Below are 26,863 nucleotides of genomic sequence, written 5' to 3'. Positions count from 1 at the left end.
GGAACTAGGGACAGGACCCGAGGAAAGGCCTCAAGTGATGTCAGAGGAGGTTCAGGCTAGGTGCATACCAGGGAAAATTTCCTCCTTGAAAGGGTGGTCAGGCCCTGGCAGAGGTTGCCCAGGGCAGTGCTGGTCACACTCCCTGGAAATATTAAAAAAATGTACAGATGTAACACCTGGGGACACGGTTTAATGGTGAACATGGCAATGCTGGGGAAAGTTTAGGCTCAACAATCTTAGAGGACTTTTCCAATTTAATTATTCCATGATTCTATGAATATCCTACAGAGGCTTGATGTGGAAAACCACCATTTCAATGAAATTTTCTGGATCAAACAGTTCCTTCCTACAGTTGCATAAATCCAGTGGTGACAGCATCACTATCTTGAAGAACATGCCACACTGACAGTCACCTCCTCTGACAGACATTTACTCAAATTCCAGGTGCATTCCAGCTCTTCATGGTCCCTTGAACTGGAAGTTGATCCCAGTATTCCTCTGCTGGTTTATCAGTAGCATCATTGTTCTGAGTGAGAACAAACCTCCCACGGGCACTTCCAGCCAATTCCCTCTGCTCTTTTTAACAGAGTCAACACAAAGGACATCACAGAGCAGATGAGAGGTCAGGCTTTTTGTGCCTAGACATGCTCACACTGCTTGTGCTGTCAGCTACACCAGTAAATCCAGTGCTAAGGCCTTACTGGGAGACAGATGTGCTGCCGGTCTGGCACCCTGGTGCTTGAAGACTTCAAACCACCCACTCCCACCTGGCACCCAGACAATGCCTCTGATCCTGCAGGGATCTGGGAGTACACCCCATGGAGAGAGGGATTAAGTCACCCAGTGAACAAGTGACCCATCCACCCCTCCACTCCAAGCCAGAGGAGCAGGGAGCAGATCCCAGAGCATCCTGCCCCATGCCCAGCCCTGCCTGCTGCTTGCCAGGACATGGCAACCCATTACATGCACTTGGCTGCTCAGTTTTTAATTCATCCAGCCCAATGTGACTCTCATCTGGCATCCTGATTCAGGCCTAGGGAATCTGCAATGAGTGGGCTGTGCAGCACAGCCTCTCACATGCTGTGCTGTGAGCACCAGCACTAGGAAAATGAACTGCTGGACCCTGCAGGTGGAGCCTCGAGGATGGACCACAGCTCAGACAAAGCTGCTCCCTGCAGAGATCAAAAGGACAAGAAAACCCTGCTATGAATTAGCACATTCTCCCTCCAGCTGTGCCCACAGGGCCATCCTCAGCCAGGCTCTTGGGCAGGTCTCGTGTCAGCCTGTCTTAGGTTGCAAGATGCAGCTGGGGGTGTGTGTTCTATCCCCATCTGTCAGAGCTGGGGCAGTTCTCTCTGTTCATGGGGCAGTTTTCTTTATCTCTCCCACAGCCCATCCTCCCTCCAGGAGATCTCTGCTGTCCATGGCCACTGAGTGTCCCTGCAGGGCTGATCAAATTCCACCATCCCATGGGGAGATGCTCCGCCCAGGGGAGGAGCCAAGCATTCCTACCTGGATCCAATCTGCCCTGGAACAGCCCAGCAGCCTTTGCCCCCTGCATTCCCAGAGGAGCAGCTTTCTGCTGCCCTGCATTCCCAGAGGGAGAGCAGGCCCATCTCCAGCAGCCCTGGAGCTGCAGAGGAAAACTCCTCCCTTGTGCAGGATCCCTGCTCCAGCAGAACCACAGCTGGCACTGCAGGAGGGCTGAGCCCCCCTGGGATGGGACTGTGCCACCCTGGGATGGGACTGTGCCACCCTGGGATGGGACTGTGCCACCGCCCTGAGCCACCTTTGGATGGGACTGTGCCACCACCCTGACACACAGGGGTCAGCTCCTGTTCTGACTCTGTCAGTGTTTTTTTTTGTAGTATTGCTTTCGTATTTTTAATTTTCCTAATAAAGAACTGTTATTCCTACTCCCATATTTTTCCTGAGAGCCCCTTAATTTCCAAATTATAATAATTCAGAGGGAGGGGGGTTTACATTTTCCATTTCACAGGAGGCTCCTGCCTTCCTTAGCAGACACCTGGCTTTTCACACCAAGACATGGTCCCACCCTGTAGCCACCATAACCAAAGCTCCAGGAGGCCCCAAGCCAGGGCAGTGGGTCCAGCCTGCTACTATTTTATTTGCTCTAATAAAATCTCTTTCCTCTTTTCATCTTAGAGATGAGAAACCTCCCAAGGAAGATAGCAGATGCATTTCCACCATGGCTAAGCCCTGCCACTCAAAGCCTGGCAGCTGCCTGATGTCGTGACAGGGACACAGCCCTCCCGTCCAAACAGCCCTGGCTCAGGCCATGCCCTGTATGACACTGGAAGGCAGCTGGGACAGTTTCTGTACAGATGGCCTCTGGCAGAGGGCTGTTAGAGGCCACATCCTGGGCTCACGCAGGGGAGGGGGGGATTCTCCCCTCTGTCCTGCTCAGGTGAGACCCCACCTGCAGAGCAGCCTCCAGCCCTGGGGTTTCAGTACAGGAAGGACGTGGAGATGCTGGAGTGATTCCAGAAGAGGTCACAGAGATGCTCCAAGGCCTGGAGCCCCTCTGCTCTGGAGCCAGGCTGGGAGAGCCTGGAGAAAAGACCTCAGGCCTCTGAGGAGAACTTAGAGTCCCCTCCTGTGCCTAAAGTGGCTTCAGGAGAGCTGGTGAGTGACTCTGGATGAGGATCTGGAGTGACAGGAAAAGGGGGAATGGCTTCCCACTGGCAGAGGGCAGGGTTACTTGTGATAGTGTGAGGGTGGGGAGGTCCTGGCACAGATTGCTCAGAGAAACTGGGCACAGCTGCCCCTGGATCCCTGGAAGTGTCCAAAACCAGGCTGGACAGGGCCTGGAGCACCCTGGGCTAGTGGAAGGTGACCCTCCCCATGGCAGAGGGTGGGACTGGATGACCTTTGATGGTCCCTTCCCACCCAACCAGTCTGGGATTCTAAGATTCTACAAAGGATTTCCCATTTTCAGCCACACATGCTGATCTCTCCATGGTGCTTTGTTAGCTGACCTTTCAACATTTGTTTCTTAAACCCCTCAGCAGCCTGACAGCTCCTTTTGAATCCTGGCCCAATGACCCAACCTCCCCTGAAGAGCCAGAGAAGGGAATTACAGTGATGTACAAGGCTCTTGTTGAAAGTTCTTTGTGCACTTCATGCTAATCCCCTTCAGTGATGACTTTTGATATGATGACAAATGGCTGGGCAAGTAATCCACTCCTCAGCAAGCCTGAATTTACTTCAGCAAATGCATCTGCTAAGGGATTTGAACAGTGCTAGGAAACACCATGTGGCTGGGCAAGGTGACATGGAAACCAGGCAATGAACCCAGGCAGGTCCCCGAGCTAGCCAGAGCACTTGCAGCAAGTGGAAAAACCACTTCTGTCCTTTTTCCTGCTAAGAAATGAGAATTTCCATATGCAGGGGGAGCAGGACATTCTTCCACAAAGGAAGGCTGGAGTAAGAAGGGAATCACCTTAAACATACACAGCAAAAAGGGGGAAACCCCTCAGGTTTATTGTATTTATGACTTTCTTGTGATGGATACTGCAATGGCTTGGTTAAAACTGTGACTGTCTCTATGTGTTTAAAGAAAAGCAAAGTGCCAGATGAGAAGGGAGGCATCCCTGCTGCTGTCAGCATTGAGCAGAGCCACCCTGCAGTAACCTAGAATCATGGAATGACAGCACCATTAAGGTTTAAAAAGCCCTCTAAGAGAAAAATGATGAAGCTGTGGAAGGGTCTGGAGCCCCAGGAGTGGCTAAAAGAGCTGGAAAGGGGCTTAGCCTGGAGAAGCTCTGCACAACTCCTGACAGGAGGGGACAGCCTGGGGCGGGGGGGGTCAGGCTCTGCTCCCAGGGAACAGGGACAGGAGGAGAGGAAACGGCATCAAGGGGAGGGTCAGGTTGGGTAACAGGGAAAATTTCTTCCCTGAAGGGCTGGTCAGGCCCTGACCCAGCTGTCCAGGGCAGTGGTGGAGTCAACATCCCTGGAAGTCTTTAAAAAACATGTGGATGTGGCACTTGGGACATGGGCTGGCACTGAACATGGCAGTGTTCCTTCAATGAGCTTAGAGGGCTTTTCCAACCTCAGGGACTCTGTGATTCTGTGGAACACTGGAGGAGGTGCTTAACTGAGACATCCCTGCCATTTGTTCAAAGAGAGACAAACATCTTCAGAGGCCACTGAGAGACATAGTTTCAGCAGAAAACAGCTTCTTTCCTGCTCAGTTCTGCCCAGTCTTTGACCACAGCATCTTTGGAACTCTCTCCAAGTGCTTCCAGCTGCACCTGCTCCATCAGAGCAGCCCTCACTGGCCCTGCCCTGCCCTGTCCAACAGCCACCAAATATTCACTGAAATCCCAGCAGCACTTGTTGGCTCCCTGTGCTGCCCATGGCAGTGAAGAAGGAGGTCTTTGCTCAGAGATGTCATCCCAGAGCTGGAAATTCCAAGGTTAGAGTAAGAAGGTGAAGGACAAAACTCTTCTTCCTTCATTGCTGGGAAGAGAAGTTGGGAATGAACAGCTGAGGCATCACACGTGCACCTGACTGAGCTGGTGCAAGAAGGGTCTTTTCCTTCCTGACTTTCCTGAAGGGAATTGTTAGGATTTGTGAGGGAATGCTGAGAAACTGCTGTATCCACTCCAGTCATTATCAACAAATGCACTGGAGGCTTTTTTCCTTCCCTGGCAAATTTGGAGCAGCACTGCAGTTTTGCCCAGATTCATTTATTTCCCTTGGGATCAAAATTCAACTAAAAACATCAAGAGCCAGGGAAGCATCGAGTTGTGAAATTATCCTTCCATAATTTAAAGAGGGTCAGAGCAGGGGTTGGGGTGGGGGGAACAGGCTGTCCTGGTTCAGAATCCAGCATGGCAACCAAGCTGAGCCTTGCTGCTGCTGCCCACACACCCAAAGGAAAAAGCACAGAGTACTTGCAGACATGCTCACAAGCTTCTGGTACTCCTCAAGTCTTAGAGCTCTCACCAGAGAGATCCCATCACCTTCCCTCCCATTCATCTCATGGTGGGCAGCACATCCAGGTAGTGCTGAGGTGGTGGAGGACACAGAAGGGATTCAGCCCATTTTGCCAGCTCAGAGATCATCTAACTCAGGTGGGCTGGAAAATCATCAGGATCTGAGATGGGACCCAAGAAAAAGGACAAAGAACACCGCAGAACCATGGAGTCACAGGATGCTTTGGGTTGGAAGGGACCTTAATGCTCATCCTGCTCCACCCTCTGCCATGGGCAGGGACACTCTGCACTATCTCAGGTTGCTCCAAGCCCTGCCCAACCTGGCCTTGAGCACTTCCAGAGATTCTCAGGGTGCTGACATTGGTCAGTCTCAGGGAAAAGGCACAGCTGGGTACCACCTACCCAGAGTGCTGGGATGCTGCCTAGTGCCAGGAATATCATCCAGGACTGATTTTAAAAATGTACTGGGACTGTGGAGGGCAGGAGCCTTTCCTCAAAACCAGAAAATTTTGCAGCTGTTGGGAGCTCAGTGATGAATAATTTAAACCAAATTCCTCATGGAAGGTTTCAATAAAATACAGCCCTGAACTGCAGTGACAAAAGGGGGATTGGCTGCTGCTTTTGCCAAGGCAGAAACTGCTCTAATTGCTTCCAATTGCTTTCTGTGGCTGAGGTAGGAGCCAGTGAAGGCACAATTCCCTACTATTTACATTTTTTTCAAGAAAAAAGAAAAAAAAAAAAACAAACAAGGAAGAAAAAAGAACAAAATAGATGCTTTGGGAACATTTTATATTTCTTTATCTCCAGCTAGCCACTCTCAGGACAGTGTACACTATTTTAAGAGAGTTATCAAGGAATTTATTTTGGTGTGTTTTGTCTCAGAAATCCTGATCAATGCCTATGATTAATTAGCCACCATGTAATGAGACGCAGGGGCACAGCTCCAGCTCTGTCCTTCTTTAAGTAACAGGGGAAGTTTTAGAAACCCCTCAAATTATATTCTTGTGCTGGCAAATATCCTCTTGATGAGCTGTGTTTATTTTAGAAAGCATATGTAAAATAAAGCCAGCTGGTTTTGGGGTTCTTTCCATTTTATAAGCAAAAGTCACTATGTTCCTGCAGTTACGTAGTTCAGCTGCTCCTACATGAGCTCCAGTGTTTGGGCCAGGCTGATGTGCGTTCCAAAGGACAGCCTCCCCCCTCTTAGGAGCATCAAATCCTGAGCTGGAAGGGTTCCATGAGGATCCAGACCACCTTGTGGCCCTGCCCAGGACACCCCAACAGTCCCATGTCGCCGACATGTTTTATGAAAAATCCTTTACTTGGGATTTTTCCTCTCCTGAGAGCTGAGAGGCCTCAGGAACAAACTGTAAACAATTCTTATCTGCTGCTGTGGAATGCAACGTGAAGGTCTGTGATTGGCCCCGTCAAACTGTTTCCAATTAAGAGCCAATGACAGTTCACCTGTCCAGCGGGTCTCGGTCTGGGAGGACATTCCTTTTCTATTCTTAGCATAGCTTAGTAGTGAAATCCTTCTCTCTATTCTTTTAGTATAGTTTTTATATATTATATATCATATAATAATAAATCAAGCCTTCTGATACATGGAGTCAACTTTGTCGTCTCCTCCCTCATCCTGAGACCCCTCTGAACAGGGTAACAGTCCCACCCTGGGAATCCCTGGCAGCGCTGCCCAAACACTCCTGGAGCTCTGGCAGCCTCGGGGCCGTGCCCATTCCCTGGCGAGCCTGGGCAGTGCCAGCACCCTCTGGGGAAGAACCTTTCCCTGATACCCAGCCTGACCCTCCCCTAGCCCAGCTCCTGCTGTTTCTCTCAGGTCCTGTCCCTGTCACAGAGTGCAGAGGTTGCAGCTGCCCCTCGTGAGGAGCTGCAGCCCCCAGTGGGGTCTGACCTCAGGGCCCAGGGTGAACACACCAAGTGCCCTCAGCTGCTCCTTGTGTGGCCCCTCCAGACCCTTCCCTATTTCTGGGTCCCTCTTTTGGACACTCTCCAATAACTTCAGATCCTTCTCATATTGCAGTGCCCAAAACTGCCCCCCGGACTGGAGGTGAGGCCTTGCCAGGGAAGAGCAGGACACTGCTGAGGGCAGGAATCCTCCAGGAGCCAGAGCTGAGCTGGAAAGAAGAGAAGCCAGGAGGAGGCTGTCTGGGACACCTCGGACCATCCCCAGTGGGTACAACTCAGGTCGGTGTTCCCCCCCAGCTGCATTTGTCATTCCAGGCAGGAACAGCTGGGATCAAGTTTAGTTTTTCAGTGGGCGCAGAATAATTCGAAGGTCTGGCTGAACTCTACTTTTGAGAGTTATTTTGAGGTCATTGCCTCCCTCAGAAAGCTGCTCCTCTGACCTGAGAGCTGAGGTTTGTGCAGCATCCTGTTAGCTCCACTGGTGTGATGGATGTGCTGCTTCCAGCTCAAGCCTGCAATCGTGCAAATGCAAGGATTCCAAAATCCCATGGATATGATTAATAATCCAGTGCAGCCAAACCACCTCCATGTAACCTCCAACTCCCCAAAGCCTGATGCAAAATATGTTTTCTCAAACTATAAATCAATAAACTTTGCTTAAGAAAAACTGCTATTACTGAAACATAACATTAAAAGCTTCTCCAAGATGGAATAGTGGCTTTGGCAGCTGGCTGCAGCAGATTCATCGTTTTCAGTACAAACAGCACATACTTAATCAGAAACAAACATCCAGGGCTGTGAGGGACTGATGGCCACATCTCCTGCCATCCCAAACAAACTACAGTTGGATGCTGGTCTGTGTCATGTGTGCCATGGCCAGCCTGTGGCTCTGTGCTCCAAAACTCTCATGGGCCATGGGCTTTCCAGCAGCTGCAGTTTATTCCCATTGTCTCCTGGGGATAAAACTCACCATGTAAAACATCAGGCTGGATAGTATTTTAATTTAGGAAAGGCCATAATTCTGAAACCCAGGGTTCATTGCCCTTTTCCCCTTCTTTTCTAAGGGATCAAATTTTATTGGTGAAAAATTTAATTTCGCAAAGTGACGTGATCTTAGACAAAACTCTCCAGACGTGTGGAAATAAAAACCGAGCAGCCAAGTGACATGAGAGGAAAAGATTTCTACTCCTAAATTTCTTCCAGATGAGAATGCCATAGGTCTTCAGGAACCCCTTCCCTGCCCTGCAGAAACTCTGGCAGGATGTTCTCAGATGTTTCATTAGGGACTTGAATACCTCTTGAAGCAGCAGTGAGGGTGAGAGCTGCCAACAGCCAACCGGGAACTGTTCAGTGTGAGGTTCACTCCAAGATGCAGTGAACAGCTCCTGAGCCAGCAGCAACATTCCCACAACAGCACTGTGGCCATAGGCAGCACATGGCAGTGAGGCTGGAATCATGGAATCACAGAACTCTGAAGACTGGAAAAGCCCTCTAAGGCCATCAAACCCAAATGTTACCCCAGCACTGCCATGTTCACCACTAACTCATGTCCCCAGGTGTGATATCCCAGGTGCCACATCCACATGTATTTTGAACACTTCCTGGGATGGTGACTCCATCTCTGCCCAGGGCAGCCTGAGCCAGTGCCTGACTACTTTTCATGGAAGAAGTTTTCCTCAATATCCAACCTGCACCTCCCTTGGCACGACTTGAGGCCATTTCCTCTTGTCCTGCTGCTTTTCACCTGGGAGAAGAGAATGATGCCCACCCAGCAGTGCTGGGTTAATGTCTGGACTCAGTGATCTTAGAATGCATTTCCAACCTTAATGATTCCATGATTATATGATTCTATGCACCACCTCCCATGAATAGCATAAGTAGAGCAGCCAATACACAGGGAAATGGATGAACTGGGCTCTGCCTCTCTTCCAGCCATATTTTTGATGGGTTTGTGTTCATTTTATGAAAAACAGAACTCTAGTGGGCCCCTGCAGGAAAGCAGACACTGGTTTCCAGCTCAGCAGGATGAAGTGGTTTGCTGCACACTGAGGTTCCACCCACTCTCCCCATCACTCCTGTGGCTGCTCATTCCTGTCCTGCAGCACTTCCCCCATCTCCGTCCCTGGTGTTGTGGCTGTACCATTAACTGACCCAAATTAAGGGCATCGTTTTTCTCCTCCTGCCTTCATCCCTTTTAAAGTCCCAACTGACTCCCAGCTCTGCTGGAACCTCAAGCTGCCTCTGACCTTGTGACCTCCTGCACTGAGCCGCGGTTTTAAGGCTGAGCTATCCTGAGGGATTGCTCTCCAACTGCTTAACCAGCTTCTCCAAAGGCAACACCTCTGACCAGGCAGCTGAGGGTCAAACGGGAGCTTCAAATGAGGCTGAAGTGTTACATCAGGTCCTTTAAATCATCCATGATTACTCAGAGCCTTTAATAGTTAACAGACTCCCTGCTCCAGCTTTGGCTTGGATCAATTCTGCTGCTCAGGAGGGAGGAGAGCTGAAGGAACTTCAGCCTCAGGAACAGAGGCTGTTCAGCCCACAGGTCACAGCACATGCCCCATGCCCTGACCCATCTTGTTTATTCATCCAGAAGCAGGAGCATCGTCTGGCTCCTGAGTCACAGCAGGGAGCATCTCATGGGTGGTGCCCTGGGAATTACCACAAGTTCCCAATATGCTTCCAGATATGGACATTTACAGAGGAGAACTCAAAAAAACCCAAGGACAAAAAACAGAGAAGGATTTCATCCTGATACCCATCTGAGAAACTCTGTGCTCGAGGAATAACCAAAGGCAGAACAAAGCAAAGTGCTGGAGAACACACACAAAGGTTAATTGCCTGAAAGTTCAAGTTTCAGTATCCCACATTTTTTGTTGGCTGATGGGAGAGAAGGGAATAATTTCCACAAACACTGTGTAACAAGTCAGCAATCCAGAAATTAGATAGAAACTGTCTTGAGACAACTTAAATTTGATCCTCTTTCAATTTATGCGGCATCACTTTTATCACAATCAAACGGGTCCAAGACACTAAATGGAAACCCAGGAATGTAAAGGTTTCTGGAAAAATATTTTTGTAACACTTTCTATTCTGTAATACACTGGCAGTGGCAGCACAGCAAGTTAAATGATTCACAGCAGAAAACCCCATGTGAGAATAAACCTGTGACCAGGAACCTGTTGCAAAAACACCACAGAGCAAAAACTGACCATCTTACACATTTATATTCCAAACTCAAGGAAGGCTGTAATCCGATCAGGCATTTCTAATGACCTCCCAGCACTCTGGGACATTGACTTTTTACGTGGGCAAGTGACAGGACAAGTGGGGGGACTTAAAGTAAGAGAGGAAAGATTTACATCAGATATCAGGAAGAAATTCTTCCTGCCCTATCCTTGGAAGTGTCCAAGGCCAGGCTGGAAAGGGTTTGGAGCACCCTGGGCTAGTGGGAGGTGTCCCTGCCCTGGCAGGGGTGTGATGAGATGAGCTTTACGGTCCCTTCCAACCAAATAATTCTGGGATTCTGTGATTCTATGATCATTTAAAGGTTAACACCAACCCTGTCACAGTGATTTGCATGCTGAGCACCTGCAGCTCAGCCACTCACTCACATTTTTGTACATTAGCTTTTCTTTTTGCTGCAAGATTGGCTTTGCCTTCCCACTGTGTGTGTGCACACAAGCATAGCCAGCCTTGGTGCATTTGCTGCCATGGCAATCAGTGCTCAGAGCCCTGCTCAGAGCACCTCAGGCTCAGGCTCGTGTGGGGGCTCCTTAACAGAGACAGTGATTTGGGAATGGCTGCTTTTTATACTCAAGTATTACTATCAAGTGACTTGCTGCAAACATACGGCCCATAAAAGGTGATGCTCCTACATCCCATATTTCACCCAGCACGGCTCCTTCAGATGCTCCAATGAAAGGCAAAATAAAATAAATCAGTGCAGACCACTGCAGACACTTAGAGCTTTATTGCTGAGCTCTTCCTGATAAAATTCAGCTGGAAAGCTCAGGTTATGTACTCTGAAGGTGGCTTAACAAGGGAGTGGTCTAACATCAGAGGGAAGAGCCTTGCAGTGAAAGTGTGAGCATGGACAGAACAAGGATAATTATACAGAATCTCTTGAAGAGTGAATAACAACCACTAAGCAGCTACTTCACAGCTGGGCTGGGCAGAGAATGGGCAGAGAGCAGCCCTGAGGAGAAGGACATGGGGGTGTTGGTGGATGAGACATTCAGCGTGCTCTGGCTCCGTGCTCTGGCAGCCCAGAACCCCCCTGTGCTGGGCTGATCCCCCAGGGGGGCAGCAGGGCAGGGAGGGATTCTGCTCCTGTGGCACCTGCAGAGCTGCCCCAGCCCTGGGCTTCCAGCACAGGAAGGACCTGGAGCTGCTGGAGCGAGCCCAGAGGAAGCCACAGAGCTGCTCTGAGGCCTGGAACCTCTCTGGGAGAGCTGGGAGTGTTCACCTGGAGAAGGTTCCAGGGAGTCCTCAGAGCCCTTTCCATAGCCTAAAGGGGCTCCAAGAGAGCTGGAGAGGGACTTTGGACAAGGGCCTGGAGTGACAGAACAAGAGGGAATGGTTTCCCATTGCCAGAGGGCAGGGTTAGATGGAAAAGTGGGAAGGAATTTTTTGGCTGTGAGGGTGGGGAGGCCCAGGCACAGGGTGCCCAGAGCAGCTGTGGCTGCCCCTGGATCTCTGGAAGTGTCCCAGGCCAGGCTGGACAGGGCTTGGAGCAACCTGGGCAAGTGGAAAGTGTCCCTGCCATGGGACAATGTGGGCTTTAAGATTTCTTCCAACCCAAACCATTCTGGGATTCTAAGTGATGGCTGTCACACAGATGCAGCCACTACTGCTGAAACAGCAGCCCACACACATCAATGACAATTTTAAATTTTGATGTTCTTTTTTACAGCCAAAAATATCAGCTAATAAATCAAGAAGGAGCAGTTTATAAAAAAGGGGAAGGTTTGACAAAAAGGTGGAAAACAAATAAAAAGCTGCAATTGGAATCTCTGCAGGAAGTTAGGAGCATGCATTCTCCTTAACTTTTGTTTTCCCACCTAACCAATAGCCTGTGGAGAAGCACAAGGGTTACAAAGAACCACAACAAACAGATGGATAAGTCTAAACACAAACTACATGGTACCTTCCTGTGAAAAAAAATGACCAGCCCAGCAGTAATAGGAATGAAAAAAAAAAAAAAAAAAAAAAAAAAATCAGTCCTCGACTTCACTCTCACCCTTCCAGTCCTGTCATTTATTTGCTTAAATGCACACAACAGGTTACATGCCACTGAATGCCTGTTACATTCTTGGAAGTGAATATTATTTTTTTCAGGAGGAGAAACCTCAAGCTAAAGCACTGTGGTGCAAAACATGATGACAAGGTACCCACTGCCAAACAGTTGAAGCTTGTGCCAAATAATGGGACCTTCTGAATTGATTTCAAAGGGGTTTGAGTTTCCTCTTTTGAGGAACATCCTCATTAAAGGAACATTTACCCTGGGGTATTTAACAGGATTTGTGTATTTTGGTTTGTGGCAGTCTCAGGGCTGTGGGACAGTGCTGACCTGGCACAGGGACCCCATCCCACTGTCACCAGAAGCTCCTGTGCAGGGATATTCCCTCTCTTATGGATTGCATGAGTTCACTGCAAAGTGCCCCCTTCCTTAGCTGTGCATTTGGGGACTTCCCATCAATCAAAGGAGGAAAAACCCCAGGCATTATTATCCTAACTCCTAAGGAGGGGCACTCCAAGCAGCAGTGCAAGTGCAGAGGGAATGCCACATGAAACTGCTTGGCAAATGACACCTAATGGAGCTTTTGGCACTGATGCCTTGATCAGTCAAACCTCCTTTGCTCTGCCTGCTTCTCCAAGAGTTTTCTCCCTGTGTGCACCATGTGTGAGACTCCTGCCTGCTGGTATGTGCTCACACCCCTGCTCAGCTGGGAATGTTTAGAGCCCACAGCTCTGCTGGTGTCAATGGACTGGATGGAAAGATAAAAGACTCCACGATATCACATTCCTACCTGCTTTATGAAGGGTGGTGGCTCCTTGTGGCACAGGCCTGTTACTGTGGGCATGGGGGAGTGGGTGGGGAGGAATAAACACACAGGAGAAACCCAAAGTAAACCAAACTCCCTTCTCTTGCTTATGGCAAAGTTACATTGTCTTGGAGAAAGAGTTAACTCAGATCCTTATTTTAGCCTGAAGTCACTCCTTCCCTAATCAGCCTTTTAAGGCATGGACTATTTCCATAACCCAGATAGCACCAGGGCTGTTTCCTACCCTGAGTCGATGCTGCTGCATTCCCCACCTGGTTTTTCCCTACAGATGCTGTGGAGTCACCGCTGGCACTGCCTTACCACTGCAAGGATTTCTGTGCTCATGTGTTGGTTTTCATCAAAACCTCACTAACAAGAAGCTCTTCTCCAGGCCCTCTCATTCCCACCTGGCACCTTTCTGTAAACACCTGAGAACTCCCACCTCCTTCTCCAATACCCACAACTCCCCAGGAGCCTGCAAATCTCATTGTGGTGATAGAGAGAGAAATAAGGACCTCCTCTACCCACCTAAGAGTTCCCAGCACTTTCTCCAATACCCACAGACCCTCAGGAGTTCTACAGTCCACCCATGGCTCTGGGCAGAGATACCAGCCCCTCCTGTCAGTCTGCTCCAGGCACAGCTCAGGGCTCTTGTAAGATGTTTGTCACTCACTTGTATGCCCAGATGCATAAGAGGGAGAAATGAGTCAGTCTGAACATGCCTCACCTTAAAAACTTGGGGTTTGAAAGAAATGAAACCATTTCCAGGCCACTGGGATGGTTCCCCACTTGTTACCAGGCTGGTGATCAGCAGTGCAGCCCTTTAGGGAGGAGTGGCAAGCACAGTGCTTAAACTGATGAGGGAAGCCCATCCAAGCCCATGCGGGAATAGTTTTAGATGATCTGAACTATCCCAAAGACACTCCAGCTGCAGAAGGATGAAACCACCTGCTCCTGATTACAGTTAACAGCCCAGAGCAACCAGCAGCCACAGAAGACTCGAGGCTAAAGTTCCCTAAGTCAGGAACTGCTTCCATTAATGCCACAGCAGTAGTTTAAAACTCAAGTATTTTGGGTAATACTTTTTCCAGACCAAGATCTGTCCCTTCCAACAGAGCAGGCAATGCATATCTGATTTGAGCAAATACCAGTGCTGGAATTAATTTAATGCTCCCGTCGAAAGTTAGCCTGGCGGTTAAAAACTAATTCCTCCAGGCTTTGACTCCAGCATGATAATATTTCTTGATGGTGAAGAGGCTGCCTGTACAATGATACGGACCCAGAGGGTTTGTGACAGCTTCTCCCATGACTCTGGAGCTATCAGCAGCACTGCTGGGAAGCATTCCCAACACCCTGGGAGAGGAGGATACCAGCTCTGGTTTGGGGAGTATGGGTAACTACCTTGACTTGCCTCCTGCTACAGGTGGTCTTATTCAATTTTTTGTGGTGTTGAAATTACTAAACTACAGCACTGGCCAGCTCAGCCCCAAGGGTGAAAGTAGAACATAAACCTTGTTTCACCAGCAATATCAAAGTGTTTATGGAAAAAGTGCAGTTTAACAAGCTGGTCAGGTTCTGCCTCGTTTTTACCAGGGAGGTTTTCACCCAGCAACAGCCTACCAGGAGAGCCATGTTCCAGGATAGGTGGAAACTACCATCCCAGCAATTCCCTACACAACTAACACAGCTAATCCCAGTGCAGGGACTCTGGCAGCTGCTTAAAACCTGTTGCTGCAGAGGCACCATCCCAAGTTTCATTTAAATCATCCTCTTTCCACAGGAAACCACAGGCACAGGTCTCCAAGGGTAAGACAACAAACCGCCACCACCAGGCTCTGCTCAGGGCATGTGCTGAGCAGGGCAATACAGAAAGGAAAAAGCTGCTTACTCTGAGTGTCTTTGCGATCGGGGAAGGAGAGGACGGGGGAGAGTCTGACTGAGCCTTCCTGCTGCGAGTGTATTCCTTACTCCTGCTGTACAGGGACGACATGGCCTCGCGGGCTGGCTGGCTCTGAGATGCAACACCAGTCTTGCTCTCCTGTCGCTCTACGGTGCTGGGCAGGTCCTTCTTCCAAGGTCAGAACAAACTAATTAAACTATTCACAGCTCTGGTAATTAAACCCTCCTGTTTAGGGTGTATAATTTTAGGCATTAATCTGCTGCAGGAAGACCTGAGGCTCCACAAGGTTTCTTGTCCGAGCAGAAGCAGAGAAGGTGTCAAGGACTCGCTGTGCTCCAGTGCCGGGTGCTGCTCTGTGCCAGCCTCACTGCCTGGGCCCCGTCCCGACTTCTCCGCAAAAGGACATTTCCCCTCGTCCAGAGCGTGCCACGGGCCCAAAGGGATCAACCTCTCCCCAGAAGTGCAGGAGGCAGAAACTCCCGGCTCAAGGAGAGAGCTGGAAACTGGCTGGGTATATCTAGACACGAAGCTTTTGCCAAAAAAAGCTAAAAAAAGGAAAGGAAAAGCAAACCCTGATTTACTCTGGAGTGCGGCCGCAAGCTCTGCCCCTGCTGCATGGAGCTGCACATTTTAAGTGAAACACAAAAGCATAAATCAGGAACAAACGCTGGTTTGGAAAGGGGCAGTCCAGCTGAAGTTGGGTTTTGTTCCATCCTCCTTCTCCACCTCCTCCTCCCCCCTCCGGCGCCCTTACCCATGCACAGGCTTCTCCCGTCCCGTCCCTCCCGCCGCTGCCTTCTGACATTCTGACATTCCAGATCCTGACTCGCTCCAAGAAGAATGCTGGAGGGCAGCCAGCAGCAGCGATTCACTTTCAGCTTGGGATTTGGGCTGCCAAATTGGGTTTGGGATTGGTTTTGGGATTTGAGCAGGAAAAAAAAAGAAAAAAAATGGAAAGGGAGAGAAGAGAAAATCCCTCCCAAGCTTCTGAGGCCTGGTGGGCTGTGAGTGGGATGTTGGAGGTGAGCTGACAGCACTTTGCTGAGGCTGAATTCCAGAAGTTGTGTGTGGCTGCAACAAAGGGAGATGATTTAAAGGCCACCGAGCAGCTCATGCCATGAAAGGGAGGACACACTTGGACAGCACAAGATTTCTGTTGTTTGCTCATAAGCCTGTTTGAGCTGTGGAAGGGCGGCAGAGAGCTTGTGTATGTACGCTGGTTCAAGGGAGCCTATGGAATCAATGAGGAGGGAGAGGAGCTCGGATGAAAGGACAGAGGGTGTGGAGAGCATGTACATCTCCCAAACTCCCCTCTCTCTGCCCAGCTCTGCTGCTGCACAAGCTCAATGGAAGTGGCTCCTTGAGAAGGTGAATGTGTGTCCCTCATGTCCCACTGCAATGGGCCCATGGGATGTTCGTTTGAAAAATGCCTCAAACAAGCTCACACAACCACAGAGAATCACAGAATGGTTGGGGTTGGAAGGCACCTCTGGAGATCATCCAGTCCAACCCCCCTGTCAAGGCAGGGTCCCTTAGAGCAGGTGCCTGTCCTGCCACTGCATTAGCAGCATCTGTCCTGCTTCAGCTTCACATCTGCTTAATATCAAACATTTCCTACCAAGGCCAGGTTGGAAGGGGCTTGGAGCAATTTGGGATAGTGCAAGGTGTCCCTACCCATGGCAGTGGAGTGAGATGAGCTTTAAGGTCTCTTCCAATTCAAACTATTCTGTGAAGTGCAGAATAGTATCTATATCAAAGTATTTTAAGAGTATTATCCCACTCTGCATTGCTCTGAAATCTTGCTCCTTTTTGCACCCTGCTTGGCGCCTGAGTAATTTAACTGACACAGAGCTGGGGAAGGGACTTGGAATAGCAGCTACAGTAATTCCTCCTGCCATCCAGCATCTTCACTTTTCAGGGGCAAAGCAGCATCACTGTGTAACCAGGGCAAGCAGGAGGTGGGGCTGCCAGATTTTCCTGCTCTAAGAAAGTCACAGTGATATCAGGTTTCTTGATACCTCTTCACAAGGAAGGAGGGGACTAATCATCCAATGACTGCAGGAGAGGGGAAAAGGGGTGAGGAAAGGTCTAATTCTGCCTGGTAATATCTCTGCATTACCCTTTCAAGGTAAGGAAATGAAGTCCAGACACACGAGAAGGCAGTGACAGGCACCCCGCTGCTCCAGAGGGCTGGGGCAGGACCTGGATCTTTCCAGCCTCCATCTGTTGCACTCATCACACACCTCTCCCAATACCTGGAGCCCGAATCTGCTGTACAACAAGGTAATTCAGATGCTTCAGAGGCATATTTATAGACCCTGCACACAGGGTGATCCTTTTACACCAGTCTCAGTTTCTGGAGTTTCAAAACAGTGAAGTGAAACTGGCAGAACTGGCTGGTGGTGCACTGGAGTGTCCCAATCCCAGCTCCAGGGCTGACAAAGCCCAGCTTAATCACCAAGGTGGAGCTACACAGCTCTAAATTGCAGGGTTTGGCTTCCCCTCCCATCCAGTCCCAAATAAACCACTCTCACATCCCTTCACAGTCACGTTGCTGCTGAGGAGGGGCAGGAAAGCTCCAAAATCAACATTTTGGTACAGAACTCACAGCCCAAATCCAAAGTACACTCTGAACCATTCAACACTAATTATTTAGCGACCCAGTGTAGATCTCACACACACTGATTAATACAGCTTGGTGGACAGTAACTCAATTTAGAAAGAAGGGGAGGCTTGATTAGCCAGGACACAGAGAGCAGCAGGAGATGCAACATGGCAAAACACGCCAGGTTTCAGCATTATTCCAACAAATGCCTGATTTAGGGGTTTCTTCCTGCTGGTTTGTACAGTTTTCTTTCAAGTAGTCCCCAGTGGAATTACGAAACATGACTCTCCTTCACAGTGCTGCTATTCCTCACAGCCTCAGCTCTGTCATGTTCAAGGTCATTGTTTAGATCTGACTGTTCCTGTCTGTTCAGGAGATTCCTCAGTCAGTACCAGGCTGGTCCATGCTTTAGCTGTGGTGCTGTATACTTTATAAGGAATATTTATACAACTTTCAGAAAGACATGCACAAAAATCATCTTCCATGAGCATTTCCACAACCACTGCACACAATCCCCCAAGGGTGTCTGAATGCTGACCTCATGCTCTGACCTATTTCTGGGCAAAATCACCTTAAAGTTTCTTCTCACCTTGGACTACAGCAGCACAACTATGCTGTAGTATATACTATACAGACTAGTATACACTATATATACACTATACTACAGCATTGTGTCTTTGTCATATGAAAGAGTGTATTCCTGTAGTTAGAACTGTGGTCTTGGCTATGATCACTCTCTATTCACCTTCACCCAAAAATTGGTCAGGTTCTTCCCCAGAGGGTGCTGGCACTGCCCAGGCTTCCCAGGGAATTGTCCCAGCCCCAAGGCTGCCAGAGCTCCAAGAGGGTTTGGACAGCACTCTCAGGGATGCACAGGGTGGGATTGTTGGGTGCAGAGCCAGGGGTTGGACCTTGTGGGTCCCTTCCAGCTCAGCAGATTCTGCTTCTTCCTTTTCCATTCAGATGTCTGTCCTCTCCCTTCCTTCGGTCATGACACCTGTGTTTGTACTCCATTTTTAAAATTAGTTAGACAGGAGAACTCATATGCAGGAAAATGATGTATCAAAAATAGGATGAAACCCTGAGCTGAATATTTGAGAGGAAAATACATATACCTTTTTATCTGTGTGGAAAATCTTCACCTACAGAACATGATGCTGGTAAAACAAATGTCAGCAGTGCTGCAACATTCCAACCTGCAGCAGACAAAAATGGGAAACAAATCTGGGAGTTAAAGCCAGAGCTGCAGTGATGCTCAGGGATGATGCAAGCCCACAGTACATTCCCTGCGTGCAGAGGAGGAGAAGCCCTCTTGGGAGACCAGAATTCTAATACAACTTGAGGAATGAGAGTAGTTGGTATTTTTGGAACAAATTATCCCAAAACTATCTCCTGAAAGTCCCAGCTGTCATTTTTCACACGAGGTTTACCACGTACCTCACCTTCCCATCCAGCTGAGTTCTTTCATCTGCAGCCAAACCTCCTCTATCTCCCAGTGCAGGCACATCCCAGGGAGCACAGTGGTGTCTCCAGCTACACAGGGCTCAGCTGGGGCAGGAAACACAAACTGGGCCCACACACACCAGGACATTCTCAACACTGTGACTTTCCCCCAGGGCCTCCCTGCCTACATCCGCTAAATTAACCACAGCCAGGGACCCCCCTGCCCAGCAAGGGGAAGGTCTCTGGCACCATCTTGTCCTTGGCCAACCAGGGCTCCTCTGGGTACCACTGGGCACTCTGGATAGCACTGGGCACTCCTAGGGACCATTCCCAAAACGCACCTTGGACACTTATCTGGAGGGTGGGAGGATTCAGTCACACTTCCTTCCCAGCTGGCCTCAGGGCTAGCAGCAGGTTAAGTTGGCACAGCGGTCCTGAGCCTTTGAGGATGGGTTCTCACAGCCCCTGCTGTGACTCCCTCCTGTGCTGGGCCAAGTGATGCAAGAACATGGGGTGGCACAGCTACCTGGGAACTACAACCCAACTGAAGGAGCAGAACAGGGAGAGGCAGGCAGCAGGCTTCATGTTTTCCTTTGAACCTGTCACAGAATCATTGAGGCTGGAAAAGATCTTTGAGTCCAACCATTTCCCCAGCCACTGCCATGTTTACCAGTAAACCATGTCCCCAAGCACCACATCCACACATATTTTGAACATTTCCAGGAATACTGATTCTACCATTGCCCTTGGCAGGCTGTGCCAAGGCCTGACCACCCCTTCAGAGAAGAAATTTTCCCCAATGTCCAACCTGACCCTCCTCTGGCACAACTTGATGCCATTCCCTCTCCCCATTCCTGGTCCCCGAGAGCAGAGCCTGACCCCCACCTGGCTGTCCCCTCCTGTCAGGGAGTTGTGCAGAGCCAGAAGGTTCACCTGAGCCTCCTTTCCTTCAGGCTGAGCCCCCCCAGCCTATCACTGAGCCCACTTTGCTCACTTTTCTTTGAGAAGCAGAGACCCTCTATAATTGCTTCATGCCACTCCAGACAATTCTGATACCTGCTGGCACCTCCTTTTACAGAATTCAGCTCTTTGCTCTTTAAGTAAACAAATCTTCCCAATCCTCCCCTTCTGGGTTTCCCACTGCAGGAGCAGAACGTGCTGTTTGTCTGTGGAGTTATGTGCTGGTCCAGGGAATCACTGAAATCTGTAATTTTATGCAGTACCTAAATCAACTGTAACACTGCATTTATTCCCATGACCCCTCTCTGGAGAAATGGAACAAAATAATCTGGCAGCTGTTTCCAAGAGTCAGGCTACAAAGTCATTATACGTCCAGAAAATAATCTTTCTAGGTATAAAGCAGTTCTGTAAAATATCCAGAAAAAAAAGAGAACCTTGGAGTGGTTTGGGCTGGAAAGGACCTTAAAGCTCATCTTGTTCCAAGCCCTGACATGGTCAGGGTCACCTTTCACCAGATTGCTCCAGCCTGGCCTTGAACACTTCCAGGGATGAGGCAGCCACAGCTTCTCTGAGCAACCTGCACAGGAAACTCAGTTTAAACATAAAAACCCATTTACCATTGAACTACCCTCATGGGTTCTAGAGAACAGAATCAGAATTCAATTCCCCACTGCTTTTATGTCACTGGACTGGCCCACAAAACTGAAATCCACAGTGCCACAATCCTGCACCTCCCCTTTGCAACAGTGTTTATATTGTGGGCAAAGATTAATGATCCTGTGATTGGCATCACCACGGGATGTCCTATACTGGTGCTTCCTTCAGCCCAAAACAGCAGCCATCTTTTGTGTCCCCCTTTGTGCCCCCTTTGTGCCTACCCCTGCTTTGCTCCTGGAACAGGAACCTCCTCCTTACACCTGTCTCCCACTACATCAGAGCACACCAAGAGCTGTGATCTGCAGACAACAAGCCATGACCAGCCTGAGGGTGGCTCCAACAGCCAGGAACAGTTCTGGTTTAACACTCAGGGCTCCACAGCCAGAGAAAGGGTTACACCCAGGGGGCCACTGCACCAGGGAACCAGTCACTGCTCCCTCCACACAGGATCTTGCAGTAAAATATCCCTATCCTATCCTATCCTATCCTATCCTATCCTATCCTATCCTATCCTATCCTATCCTATCCTATCCTATCCTATCCTATCCTATCCTATCCTATCCTATCCTATCCTATCCTATCCTATCCTATCCTATCCTATCCTATCCTATCCTATCCTATCCTATCCTATCCTATCCTATCCTATCCATCCCGTCCCAGGGGATGGGACCAAAAGCCACTCTTCAAAAGTGATCACAGAACCCAGAAAATCACAGTGTCGTTAAGTCTGGAAAATATCACAAGTCTTCTCACCTATTCTGTCTTCTGGGTGGTGTTTGTGGTTTTTCCCTGACAAGGATTTTCTGCTTTGGTTGATGAGATACTTACAGAGCAGGAGAAAGACTGGACTCCAGCTCAGGACTTGATGGCACTGGTTGGTTGGTGGTTAGTTGTTTTTTGTGATTAATTGGTCTTTTTCAACCTAAAAAATGTAGTAGCTCAGCTCCACTCTTACCCTCTGCATTCCTTATTAACAGTCACGTTCTCACGACACTATGGAACCTGGGCAGGTAATTTTGACCAAGTATGTCTTTGTACAGTGACAGAACTAAAACTGGCTCCAAAATGCAGATTTTTGTTCCTGGGATATAGTCATGGGCAGCTGAGGAGCTGCTGGATTACAGAAATTAATGTGCTATACAGCAAGTATAGCCAAAGAACTGTCTGTATATAGCTGTATAAACACATATGTATGAATTCCTTTAGCAGTAACAAGGCAAACACCTATTATCTTTAAAATAAGTTATAACTTGTACTCTAGTCTACAATTTGTACTTCTGGCCATTTGATTTAGCTTATTTAATGGACCTCTGTATCTCAGAATTTAATAATTCAAATTATTAATATTATTATTATTACTACTGCTACTGCTATACAACAACTGTATATGATATATAAATCCTACTGTAAATAAATGACTTTTAAATCAACCTCAAGCTTCACCAGGGTCAAATAGAGCTTGCAGGGCTTATTTAGCACTGCAGAAGCAGTCAGCGTTATGCTGGGCTGCAGGACTGGAGCAAAGCAACATGGTCAGGCAGTAGCTGTTCTGTAAATGGGATGTGCAGGCTCTGCTGGAGTTTTCCATAAATGGAATCTGAACTGGAGGATGGAACACTTCCATCTGCAGAGCCCAGGCCAGGATTCCCAGGAGCAGATCTGCTGGGGTGCCACGTAAGTAGGGAGTAGAAGGAAAGGGTCTTCCTCTCCTCCAGACACACACAGCAGCTGACAGTCTATAACTGCATCTATAGCATCATTCTTCTCCCACTTTTTATTCCCATCTCAAAATTTATCACAAAAAAGCTGGAAGCACCATGCATTTGGCATAAGCACTGAGCAGCACATGCAGATCATTTAGTGGGGGCTGAGAACAACACAAATTAAATATAAAATTTCAGAGTCTTTTTCCTTTCTTATAGAGGTAATAAAGAGCAAGGGTTAAGACAGTTCAAAAAGCAGCATTTTCAGCAAGGAAACATCATTTTAGCACCTGCAAGTGCCCAATTCTGCATGCAGGAGAAACATCTTCCAGCAGTTCTGTGGAGCAAAGTTGAGTTTTTGGAAGAAAAGGTAAGGTGTCTTAGACACTCAAATCCAGCAGGTACAGCAGGATGAGAAGCTGGGCTGTTCACTGATCCCTCTGGGGACATCCCTAACTTCAGAGGGGGAGAACTGGATCTAAAGCAAAGGCTGCAGAGAGGGAGACGGTTTCACTGTCTTGAGTTCGTCATCATTTGAAGATGAAGCTCAGGACAAGCCCAGTAAACCAATCTACATCTGCACTTCTAGAGCAAAGGCACAGGGAACTTGAGACAGGGCCTGGATGGGGCAGACAAACCCCACAGAGTATCAAAGACAGAAATGCTTCTGAGAGAGCCCACAGATGTTCACTTTCCCCCTCTGAATGTGCTATTAAACTGTATTTCAGAGAATCCCAGAATATCCTGGAGTCAGAAGTGACCCACAAGGATCATCCAGTCCAACCCCTGCCCTGCACAGACCTCCCACCCTGGGCATCCCTGGCAGTGCTGCCCAAACCCTCCTTGAGCTCTGGCAGCCTCAGGGCTGTGCCCATTCCCAGGGGAGCCTGGGCAGTGCCAGCACCCTCTGGGGGAAGAACCTTTCCTGAGATCCAGCCTGACCCTCCTCTGGCACAGGCTGATGGTGAGAGGTAACAGAAATGGTGGCCACAGTGGCAATAACCAGAAACAACAAACCAGCACCACAAAGGGCTCCTGTTGCACGGGACAGATGCGTGAGCTTTGCAAAATATAAATGTCTCTAAGACCACAAACAGGATTCCATTCAGGATGTAAATGTAGCCATGGGCACAACCCCTGAGGTAACCCCAGCACTGCCTATTGCCATGTCATAATCTTGGCCAGGTCCGTACACCAGAGATTGGTCTGGTGGCTATGGACAGGTTGCTTCATGTCCACCCAAAACCTGATTCTTTACTGAATACCAGGCTTTGTTAGAAAAAAGCATCACAATAAACTCAGAGAATCACAGGATGAAGGATTGTTGGAAAAACCTCTGAGCCCAACTGTTCCCCCACCACTGCCATGTTTACCACTAAACCATGTCCCAACTGCTACATCCACATTTTTTGAACACTCCCAGGTATGGTGACCCCACCACTGCCCTGGGCAGTTGTGCCAGGGCCTGACCATCCTTTCAGGGAAGAAATTTTTCCTAATAACCAACCTGAACTTCCCCTGTCTCAACTTGAGGCCATTCCCTCTTGTCCTGTTCCCAGGGAGCAGAGCCCAACTCCCCCTGGCTGCCCCTCCTGTCAGGAGTTGTGCAGAGCCAGAAGGTCCTCCCTGAGCCTAATTTTCTCCAGGCTGAGCCTCTCCAGCTCCCTCAGCTGCTCCTCATCAGAACTGTGCTCCAGACTCTCCTCCAACTCTGCTGCCCTTCTCTGGACAGGCTTCAGCAAATCCAGGGAGATGCTTTGCTCTGTCCACTCACGAGTCCAGTTTGAGCACTGCTCATACAAAAAATCAACTGATTTCATCCAGTTCCAACCATTAAAGGATAAAGTAGTGTTGGAACATATTTTCCAGGGGAAGCTGTCTAGCAGTTGCACTCAGCAAGTGTTTCCTGACAGGTTCCCTCTACTCACCCAGGTTTCTTACAAGGAGGAACACAACAATTTGCACAGCTATGAACAGGCCACGCCAGAGAAGCTGAGAAAGCAAACAGCAGTACAAGAACCAGATGGAAACAGCTATTTCAAGCTAAGGGACTTTCCAAAATATGACACAGAGAAATAAAAATCTCAGGGCCCTGACAATAGTCATGATCCATTCTGCTCTTTATCTACATTGATCAGATTCTCTGTACCCAGCACAGCCACTCTGGGGCTGTAAAACCTGTCTGCCAGCTCAGCAGTGGAAGTGAATGGCTGACACACAACAATATCCCAGTGCCACTGGCCAGGCAAATCTGTAACTTCAGCACACTGTCATCTCACTGTGCTTCAGCCTATTTCTGACCATCCCTCAGCAGCAGCACCTTGTGGTACAGAGGGTCATGTCCACTGCCAAGGCTGAAATCCAAGATCAATAAAAAGTCAACCTATATGGTAAAACAGCCACTCAAACCCCTCCAGCACTGGGATTCTGGATTCTGTAGTAGCACCTGGTAGGTGCCTACTACAGAATCCCAAATGGCCTGGGAAGGGACATTAAAGCTCATCCTGTTCCACCTCCTGCCATGAGCAGGGACACCTTCCACTTTTCCACAAGCCCTGTCCAGCCTGGCCTTGGACACTTCTAGGGATCCAGGGGCAGCCACAGCTGCTCTGGGCACCCTCACAGGGGAGAATTTCTTCCAAATACTTGATCTAAGCCTCTCCTCTGACAGTAGGAAGCTGTTTCACCTTGTCCTGTCACTACAAGCTCTTGTAAAAAGCCTTTCTCCATCTTTCTTATAGGATCCCCAAAATGAGCAATGAAGTGTAAATTAACCAGAGCAGGCGGGAAATTCCTGCCAGGAGTTTTGCACCTTAAGGATTCAACATCTTGAAACACAAATTATGAAGCAGCTTATGCCTCATTATGTTACTTTTCATAGGGGAAGTCCATGTCCAAGAGTAGAAAACTAACAATGATTTTCCAAACATGAGGCTTTTTCTCTAGAGAGGTATGTGGGAGGATATAAACTCTGAACAAAAGTGACCTTTTAGAGACACAAAGGACAAACCACATCACCACTTATATCACAGCAACATACCATTTTTCCTACAGTGGTTGTTTCCAATGATATATTATTGCCAGAGAATTTGACTCCAATTTTCCAAACAAATTTAGATTACTCCTAAGTTCTCTGCTAGCCATGAGGCAATACAGCTTCTGCTTTTTGTTCATTCTGGACATGTCTGGGAGATAAATAATTTACTACATAAATGTGGGATGGCACCAGCCTGCACGGGATGGCAGGAGATGAGGACAATCAGCTTCTGTCTTTGCTAGAGAAAAGCATCCATAGAATACTGGAATCACAGAATGGTTTGGGTTGGAAGGGACCTTAAAGCTCATCTCACTCTACCCCCTGCCACGAGCAGTGACACCTTTCACTTACCAGGTTGCTCCAAGACCTGTCCAACCTGGCCTGGGACACTTAAAGGCTTGGGGCAGCCACAGCTGCTCTGGGCAACCCTGTGCCAGGGCCTCCCCACCCTCACAGGGAAGAATTTTTTCCTCATACCCCATCTATCCCTGCCCTTTGGCAGTGGGAAGCCATTTCCCCCTTGTCCTGTCATGCTATGTCTTGTCCGAAGTCCCTCTCCAGCTCTCCTGGAGAGGGGCTCTGAGGTCACCGGAAGGGGCTCTGAGGTCTCCCTGGAGCCTTCTCTTCTCCAGGTGAACATCCCCAGCTCTCCCAGAGCAGAGGGACTCCAGCCCTGGAGCAGCTTTCTGGCCTCCTCTGGACTCCAGTTCCAGCAGTTCCACATCCTTCCTGTGCTGGAAGCCCAGAACTGGGTGCAGATTCTCACACTGGGGAGAAGGGCCAGAAGCGGAGCCCGAGCATGGCACATGCCAATTCCATGTGCTGCAGCCCGTTCGCATTGCTCCCAATCCCCTTGTCCAGAGCAGACACTGGTGTCACCATGACACAGCCCACCCAGATATCTACTGCTGCAGGCAGGAAGTTTAATTCAGCAGATCAGATTTTTTGGAGGATGACTTCAAACATGTCAGGAGAGACATCCTCCCCCAGCCCACTGGATGACTGACACTGAGGTAGGATCATCAGCTCCCAGAGGGGCCCAGAACCTGCTCCAAACAGTTCTGCAGTCACAGACTCCTTTCCATAGTGTTGAATATGTCACGAGGAGACAGATTTTGACAGGTTCCCACAAGAAGTGGTGGGATGCTCTGTTACATGTATAAGCACAACCACATATAAAGCATCACCTTAAGAAAGTAAAAAATTACAAACATAAATAGATGTAAAACAATAGTGAGATTTATTCTGTCTCTGGGGTATGGGGCAGGAGCAATGCTGCTCCTCAGGCCGGTGGGTCTGGGCTAACATTCACCCAGGAGTGAGCACTCCTGTTTCCTGGAGTGGCTGTGGTGTGTCCACACAGCCCTGGAGAGACGCACACAGATGTCATGGATCCTGTTGTCACCCTGTCCATCACACTGCTCCCAGCTCCTTCTGAGGAGAAAGCAGGAGAATTCCCAGGACTCTGTGCAATAGCTGAGAAGGAGCCTGGGGTGAGCTGGGATCATCTGAACTGACTGCACAGGCCTCCCAGCAATGCCATCAGCAGCCAAGGGAGCTGTGGGTGGCTGCTGCAGGGCCAAGCCAAGCCCCATGGCTGCAGGGGAATGACTTACCA

The 26,863-nt window shown here is 49.0% G+C and overlaps 1 protein-coding gene across 12 annotated transcripts in view; it reads right to left on the bottom strand.

Annotated features, from left to right (window-relative positions):
• Positions 1-26,863, bottom strand: part of PPP1R12B (protein phosphatase 1 regulatory subunit 12B) — a 134,224-nt gene that overhangs the window by 17,706 nt on the left and 89,655 nt on the right. Inside the window, exon 1 of one of the 12 annotated variants that reach the window (XM_009097336.4) lies at positions 14,829-15,507. The exons of the other annotated variants lie outside the window; for them this stretch is intronic. Within the exon in view, the coding sequence (XP_009095584.1) occupies positions 14,829-14,930 (102 nt within the window). The 5' untranslated portion in view covers positions 14,931-15,507. Of the gene's footprint in view, positions 1-14,828; positions 15,508-26,863 lie in introns of those variants that run through there. 12 annotated transcript variants of the gene reach the window in all.

Source organism: Serinus canaria, chromosome 26 (genome assembly GCF_022539315.1).
Source record: "Serinus canaria isolate serCan28SL12 chromosome 26, serCan2020, whole genome shotgun sequence".
Taxonomy (NCBI): domain Eukaryota; kingdom Metazoa; phylum Chordata; class Aves; order Passeriformes; family Fringillidae; genus Serinus; species Serinus canaria.
The sequence above is the reverse complement of the archived record's forward strand: the minus strand, read 5'-3'. Positions and strand labels throughout refer to the sequence as shown.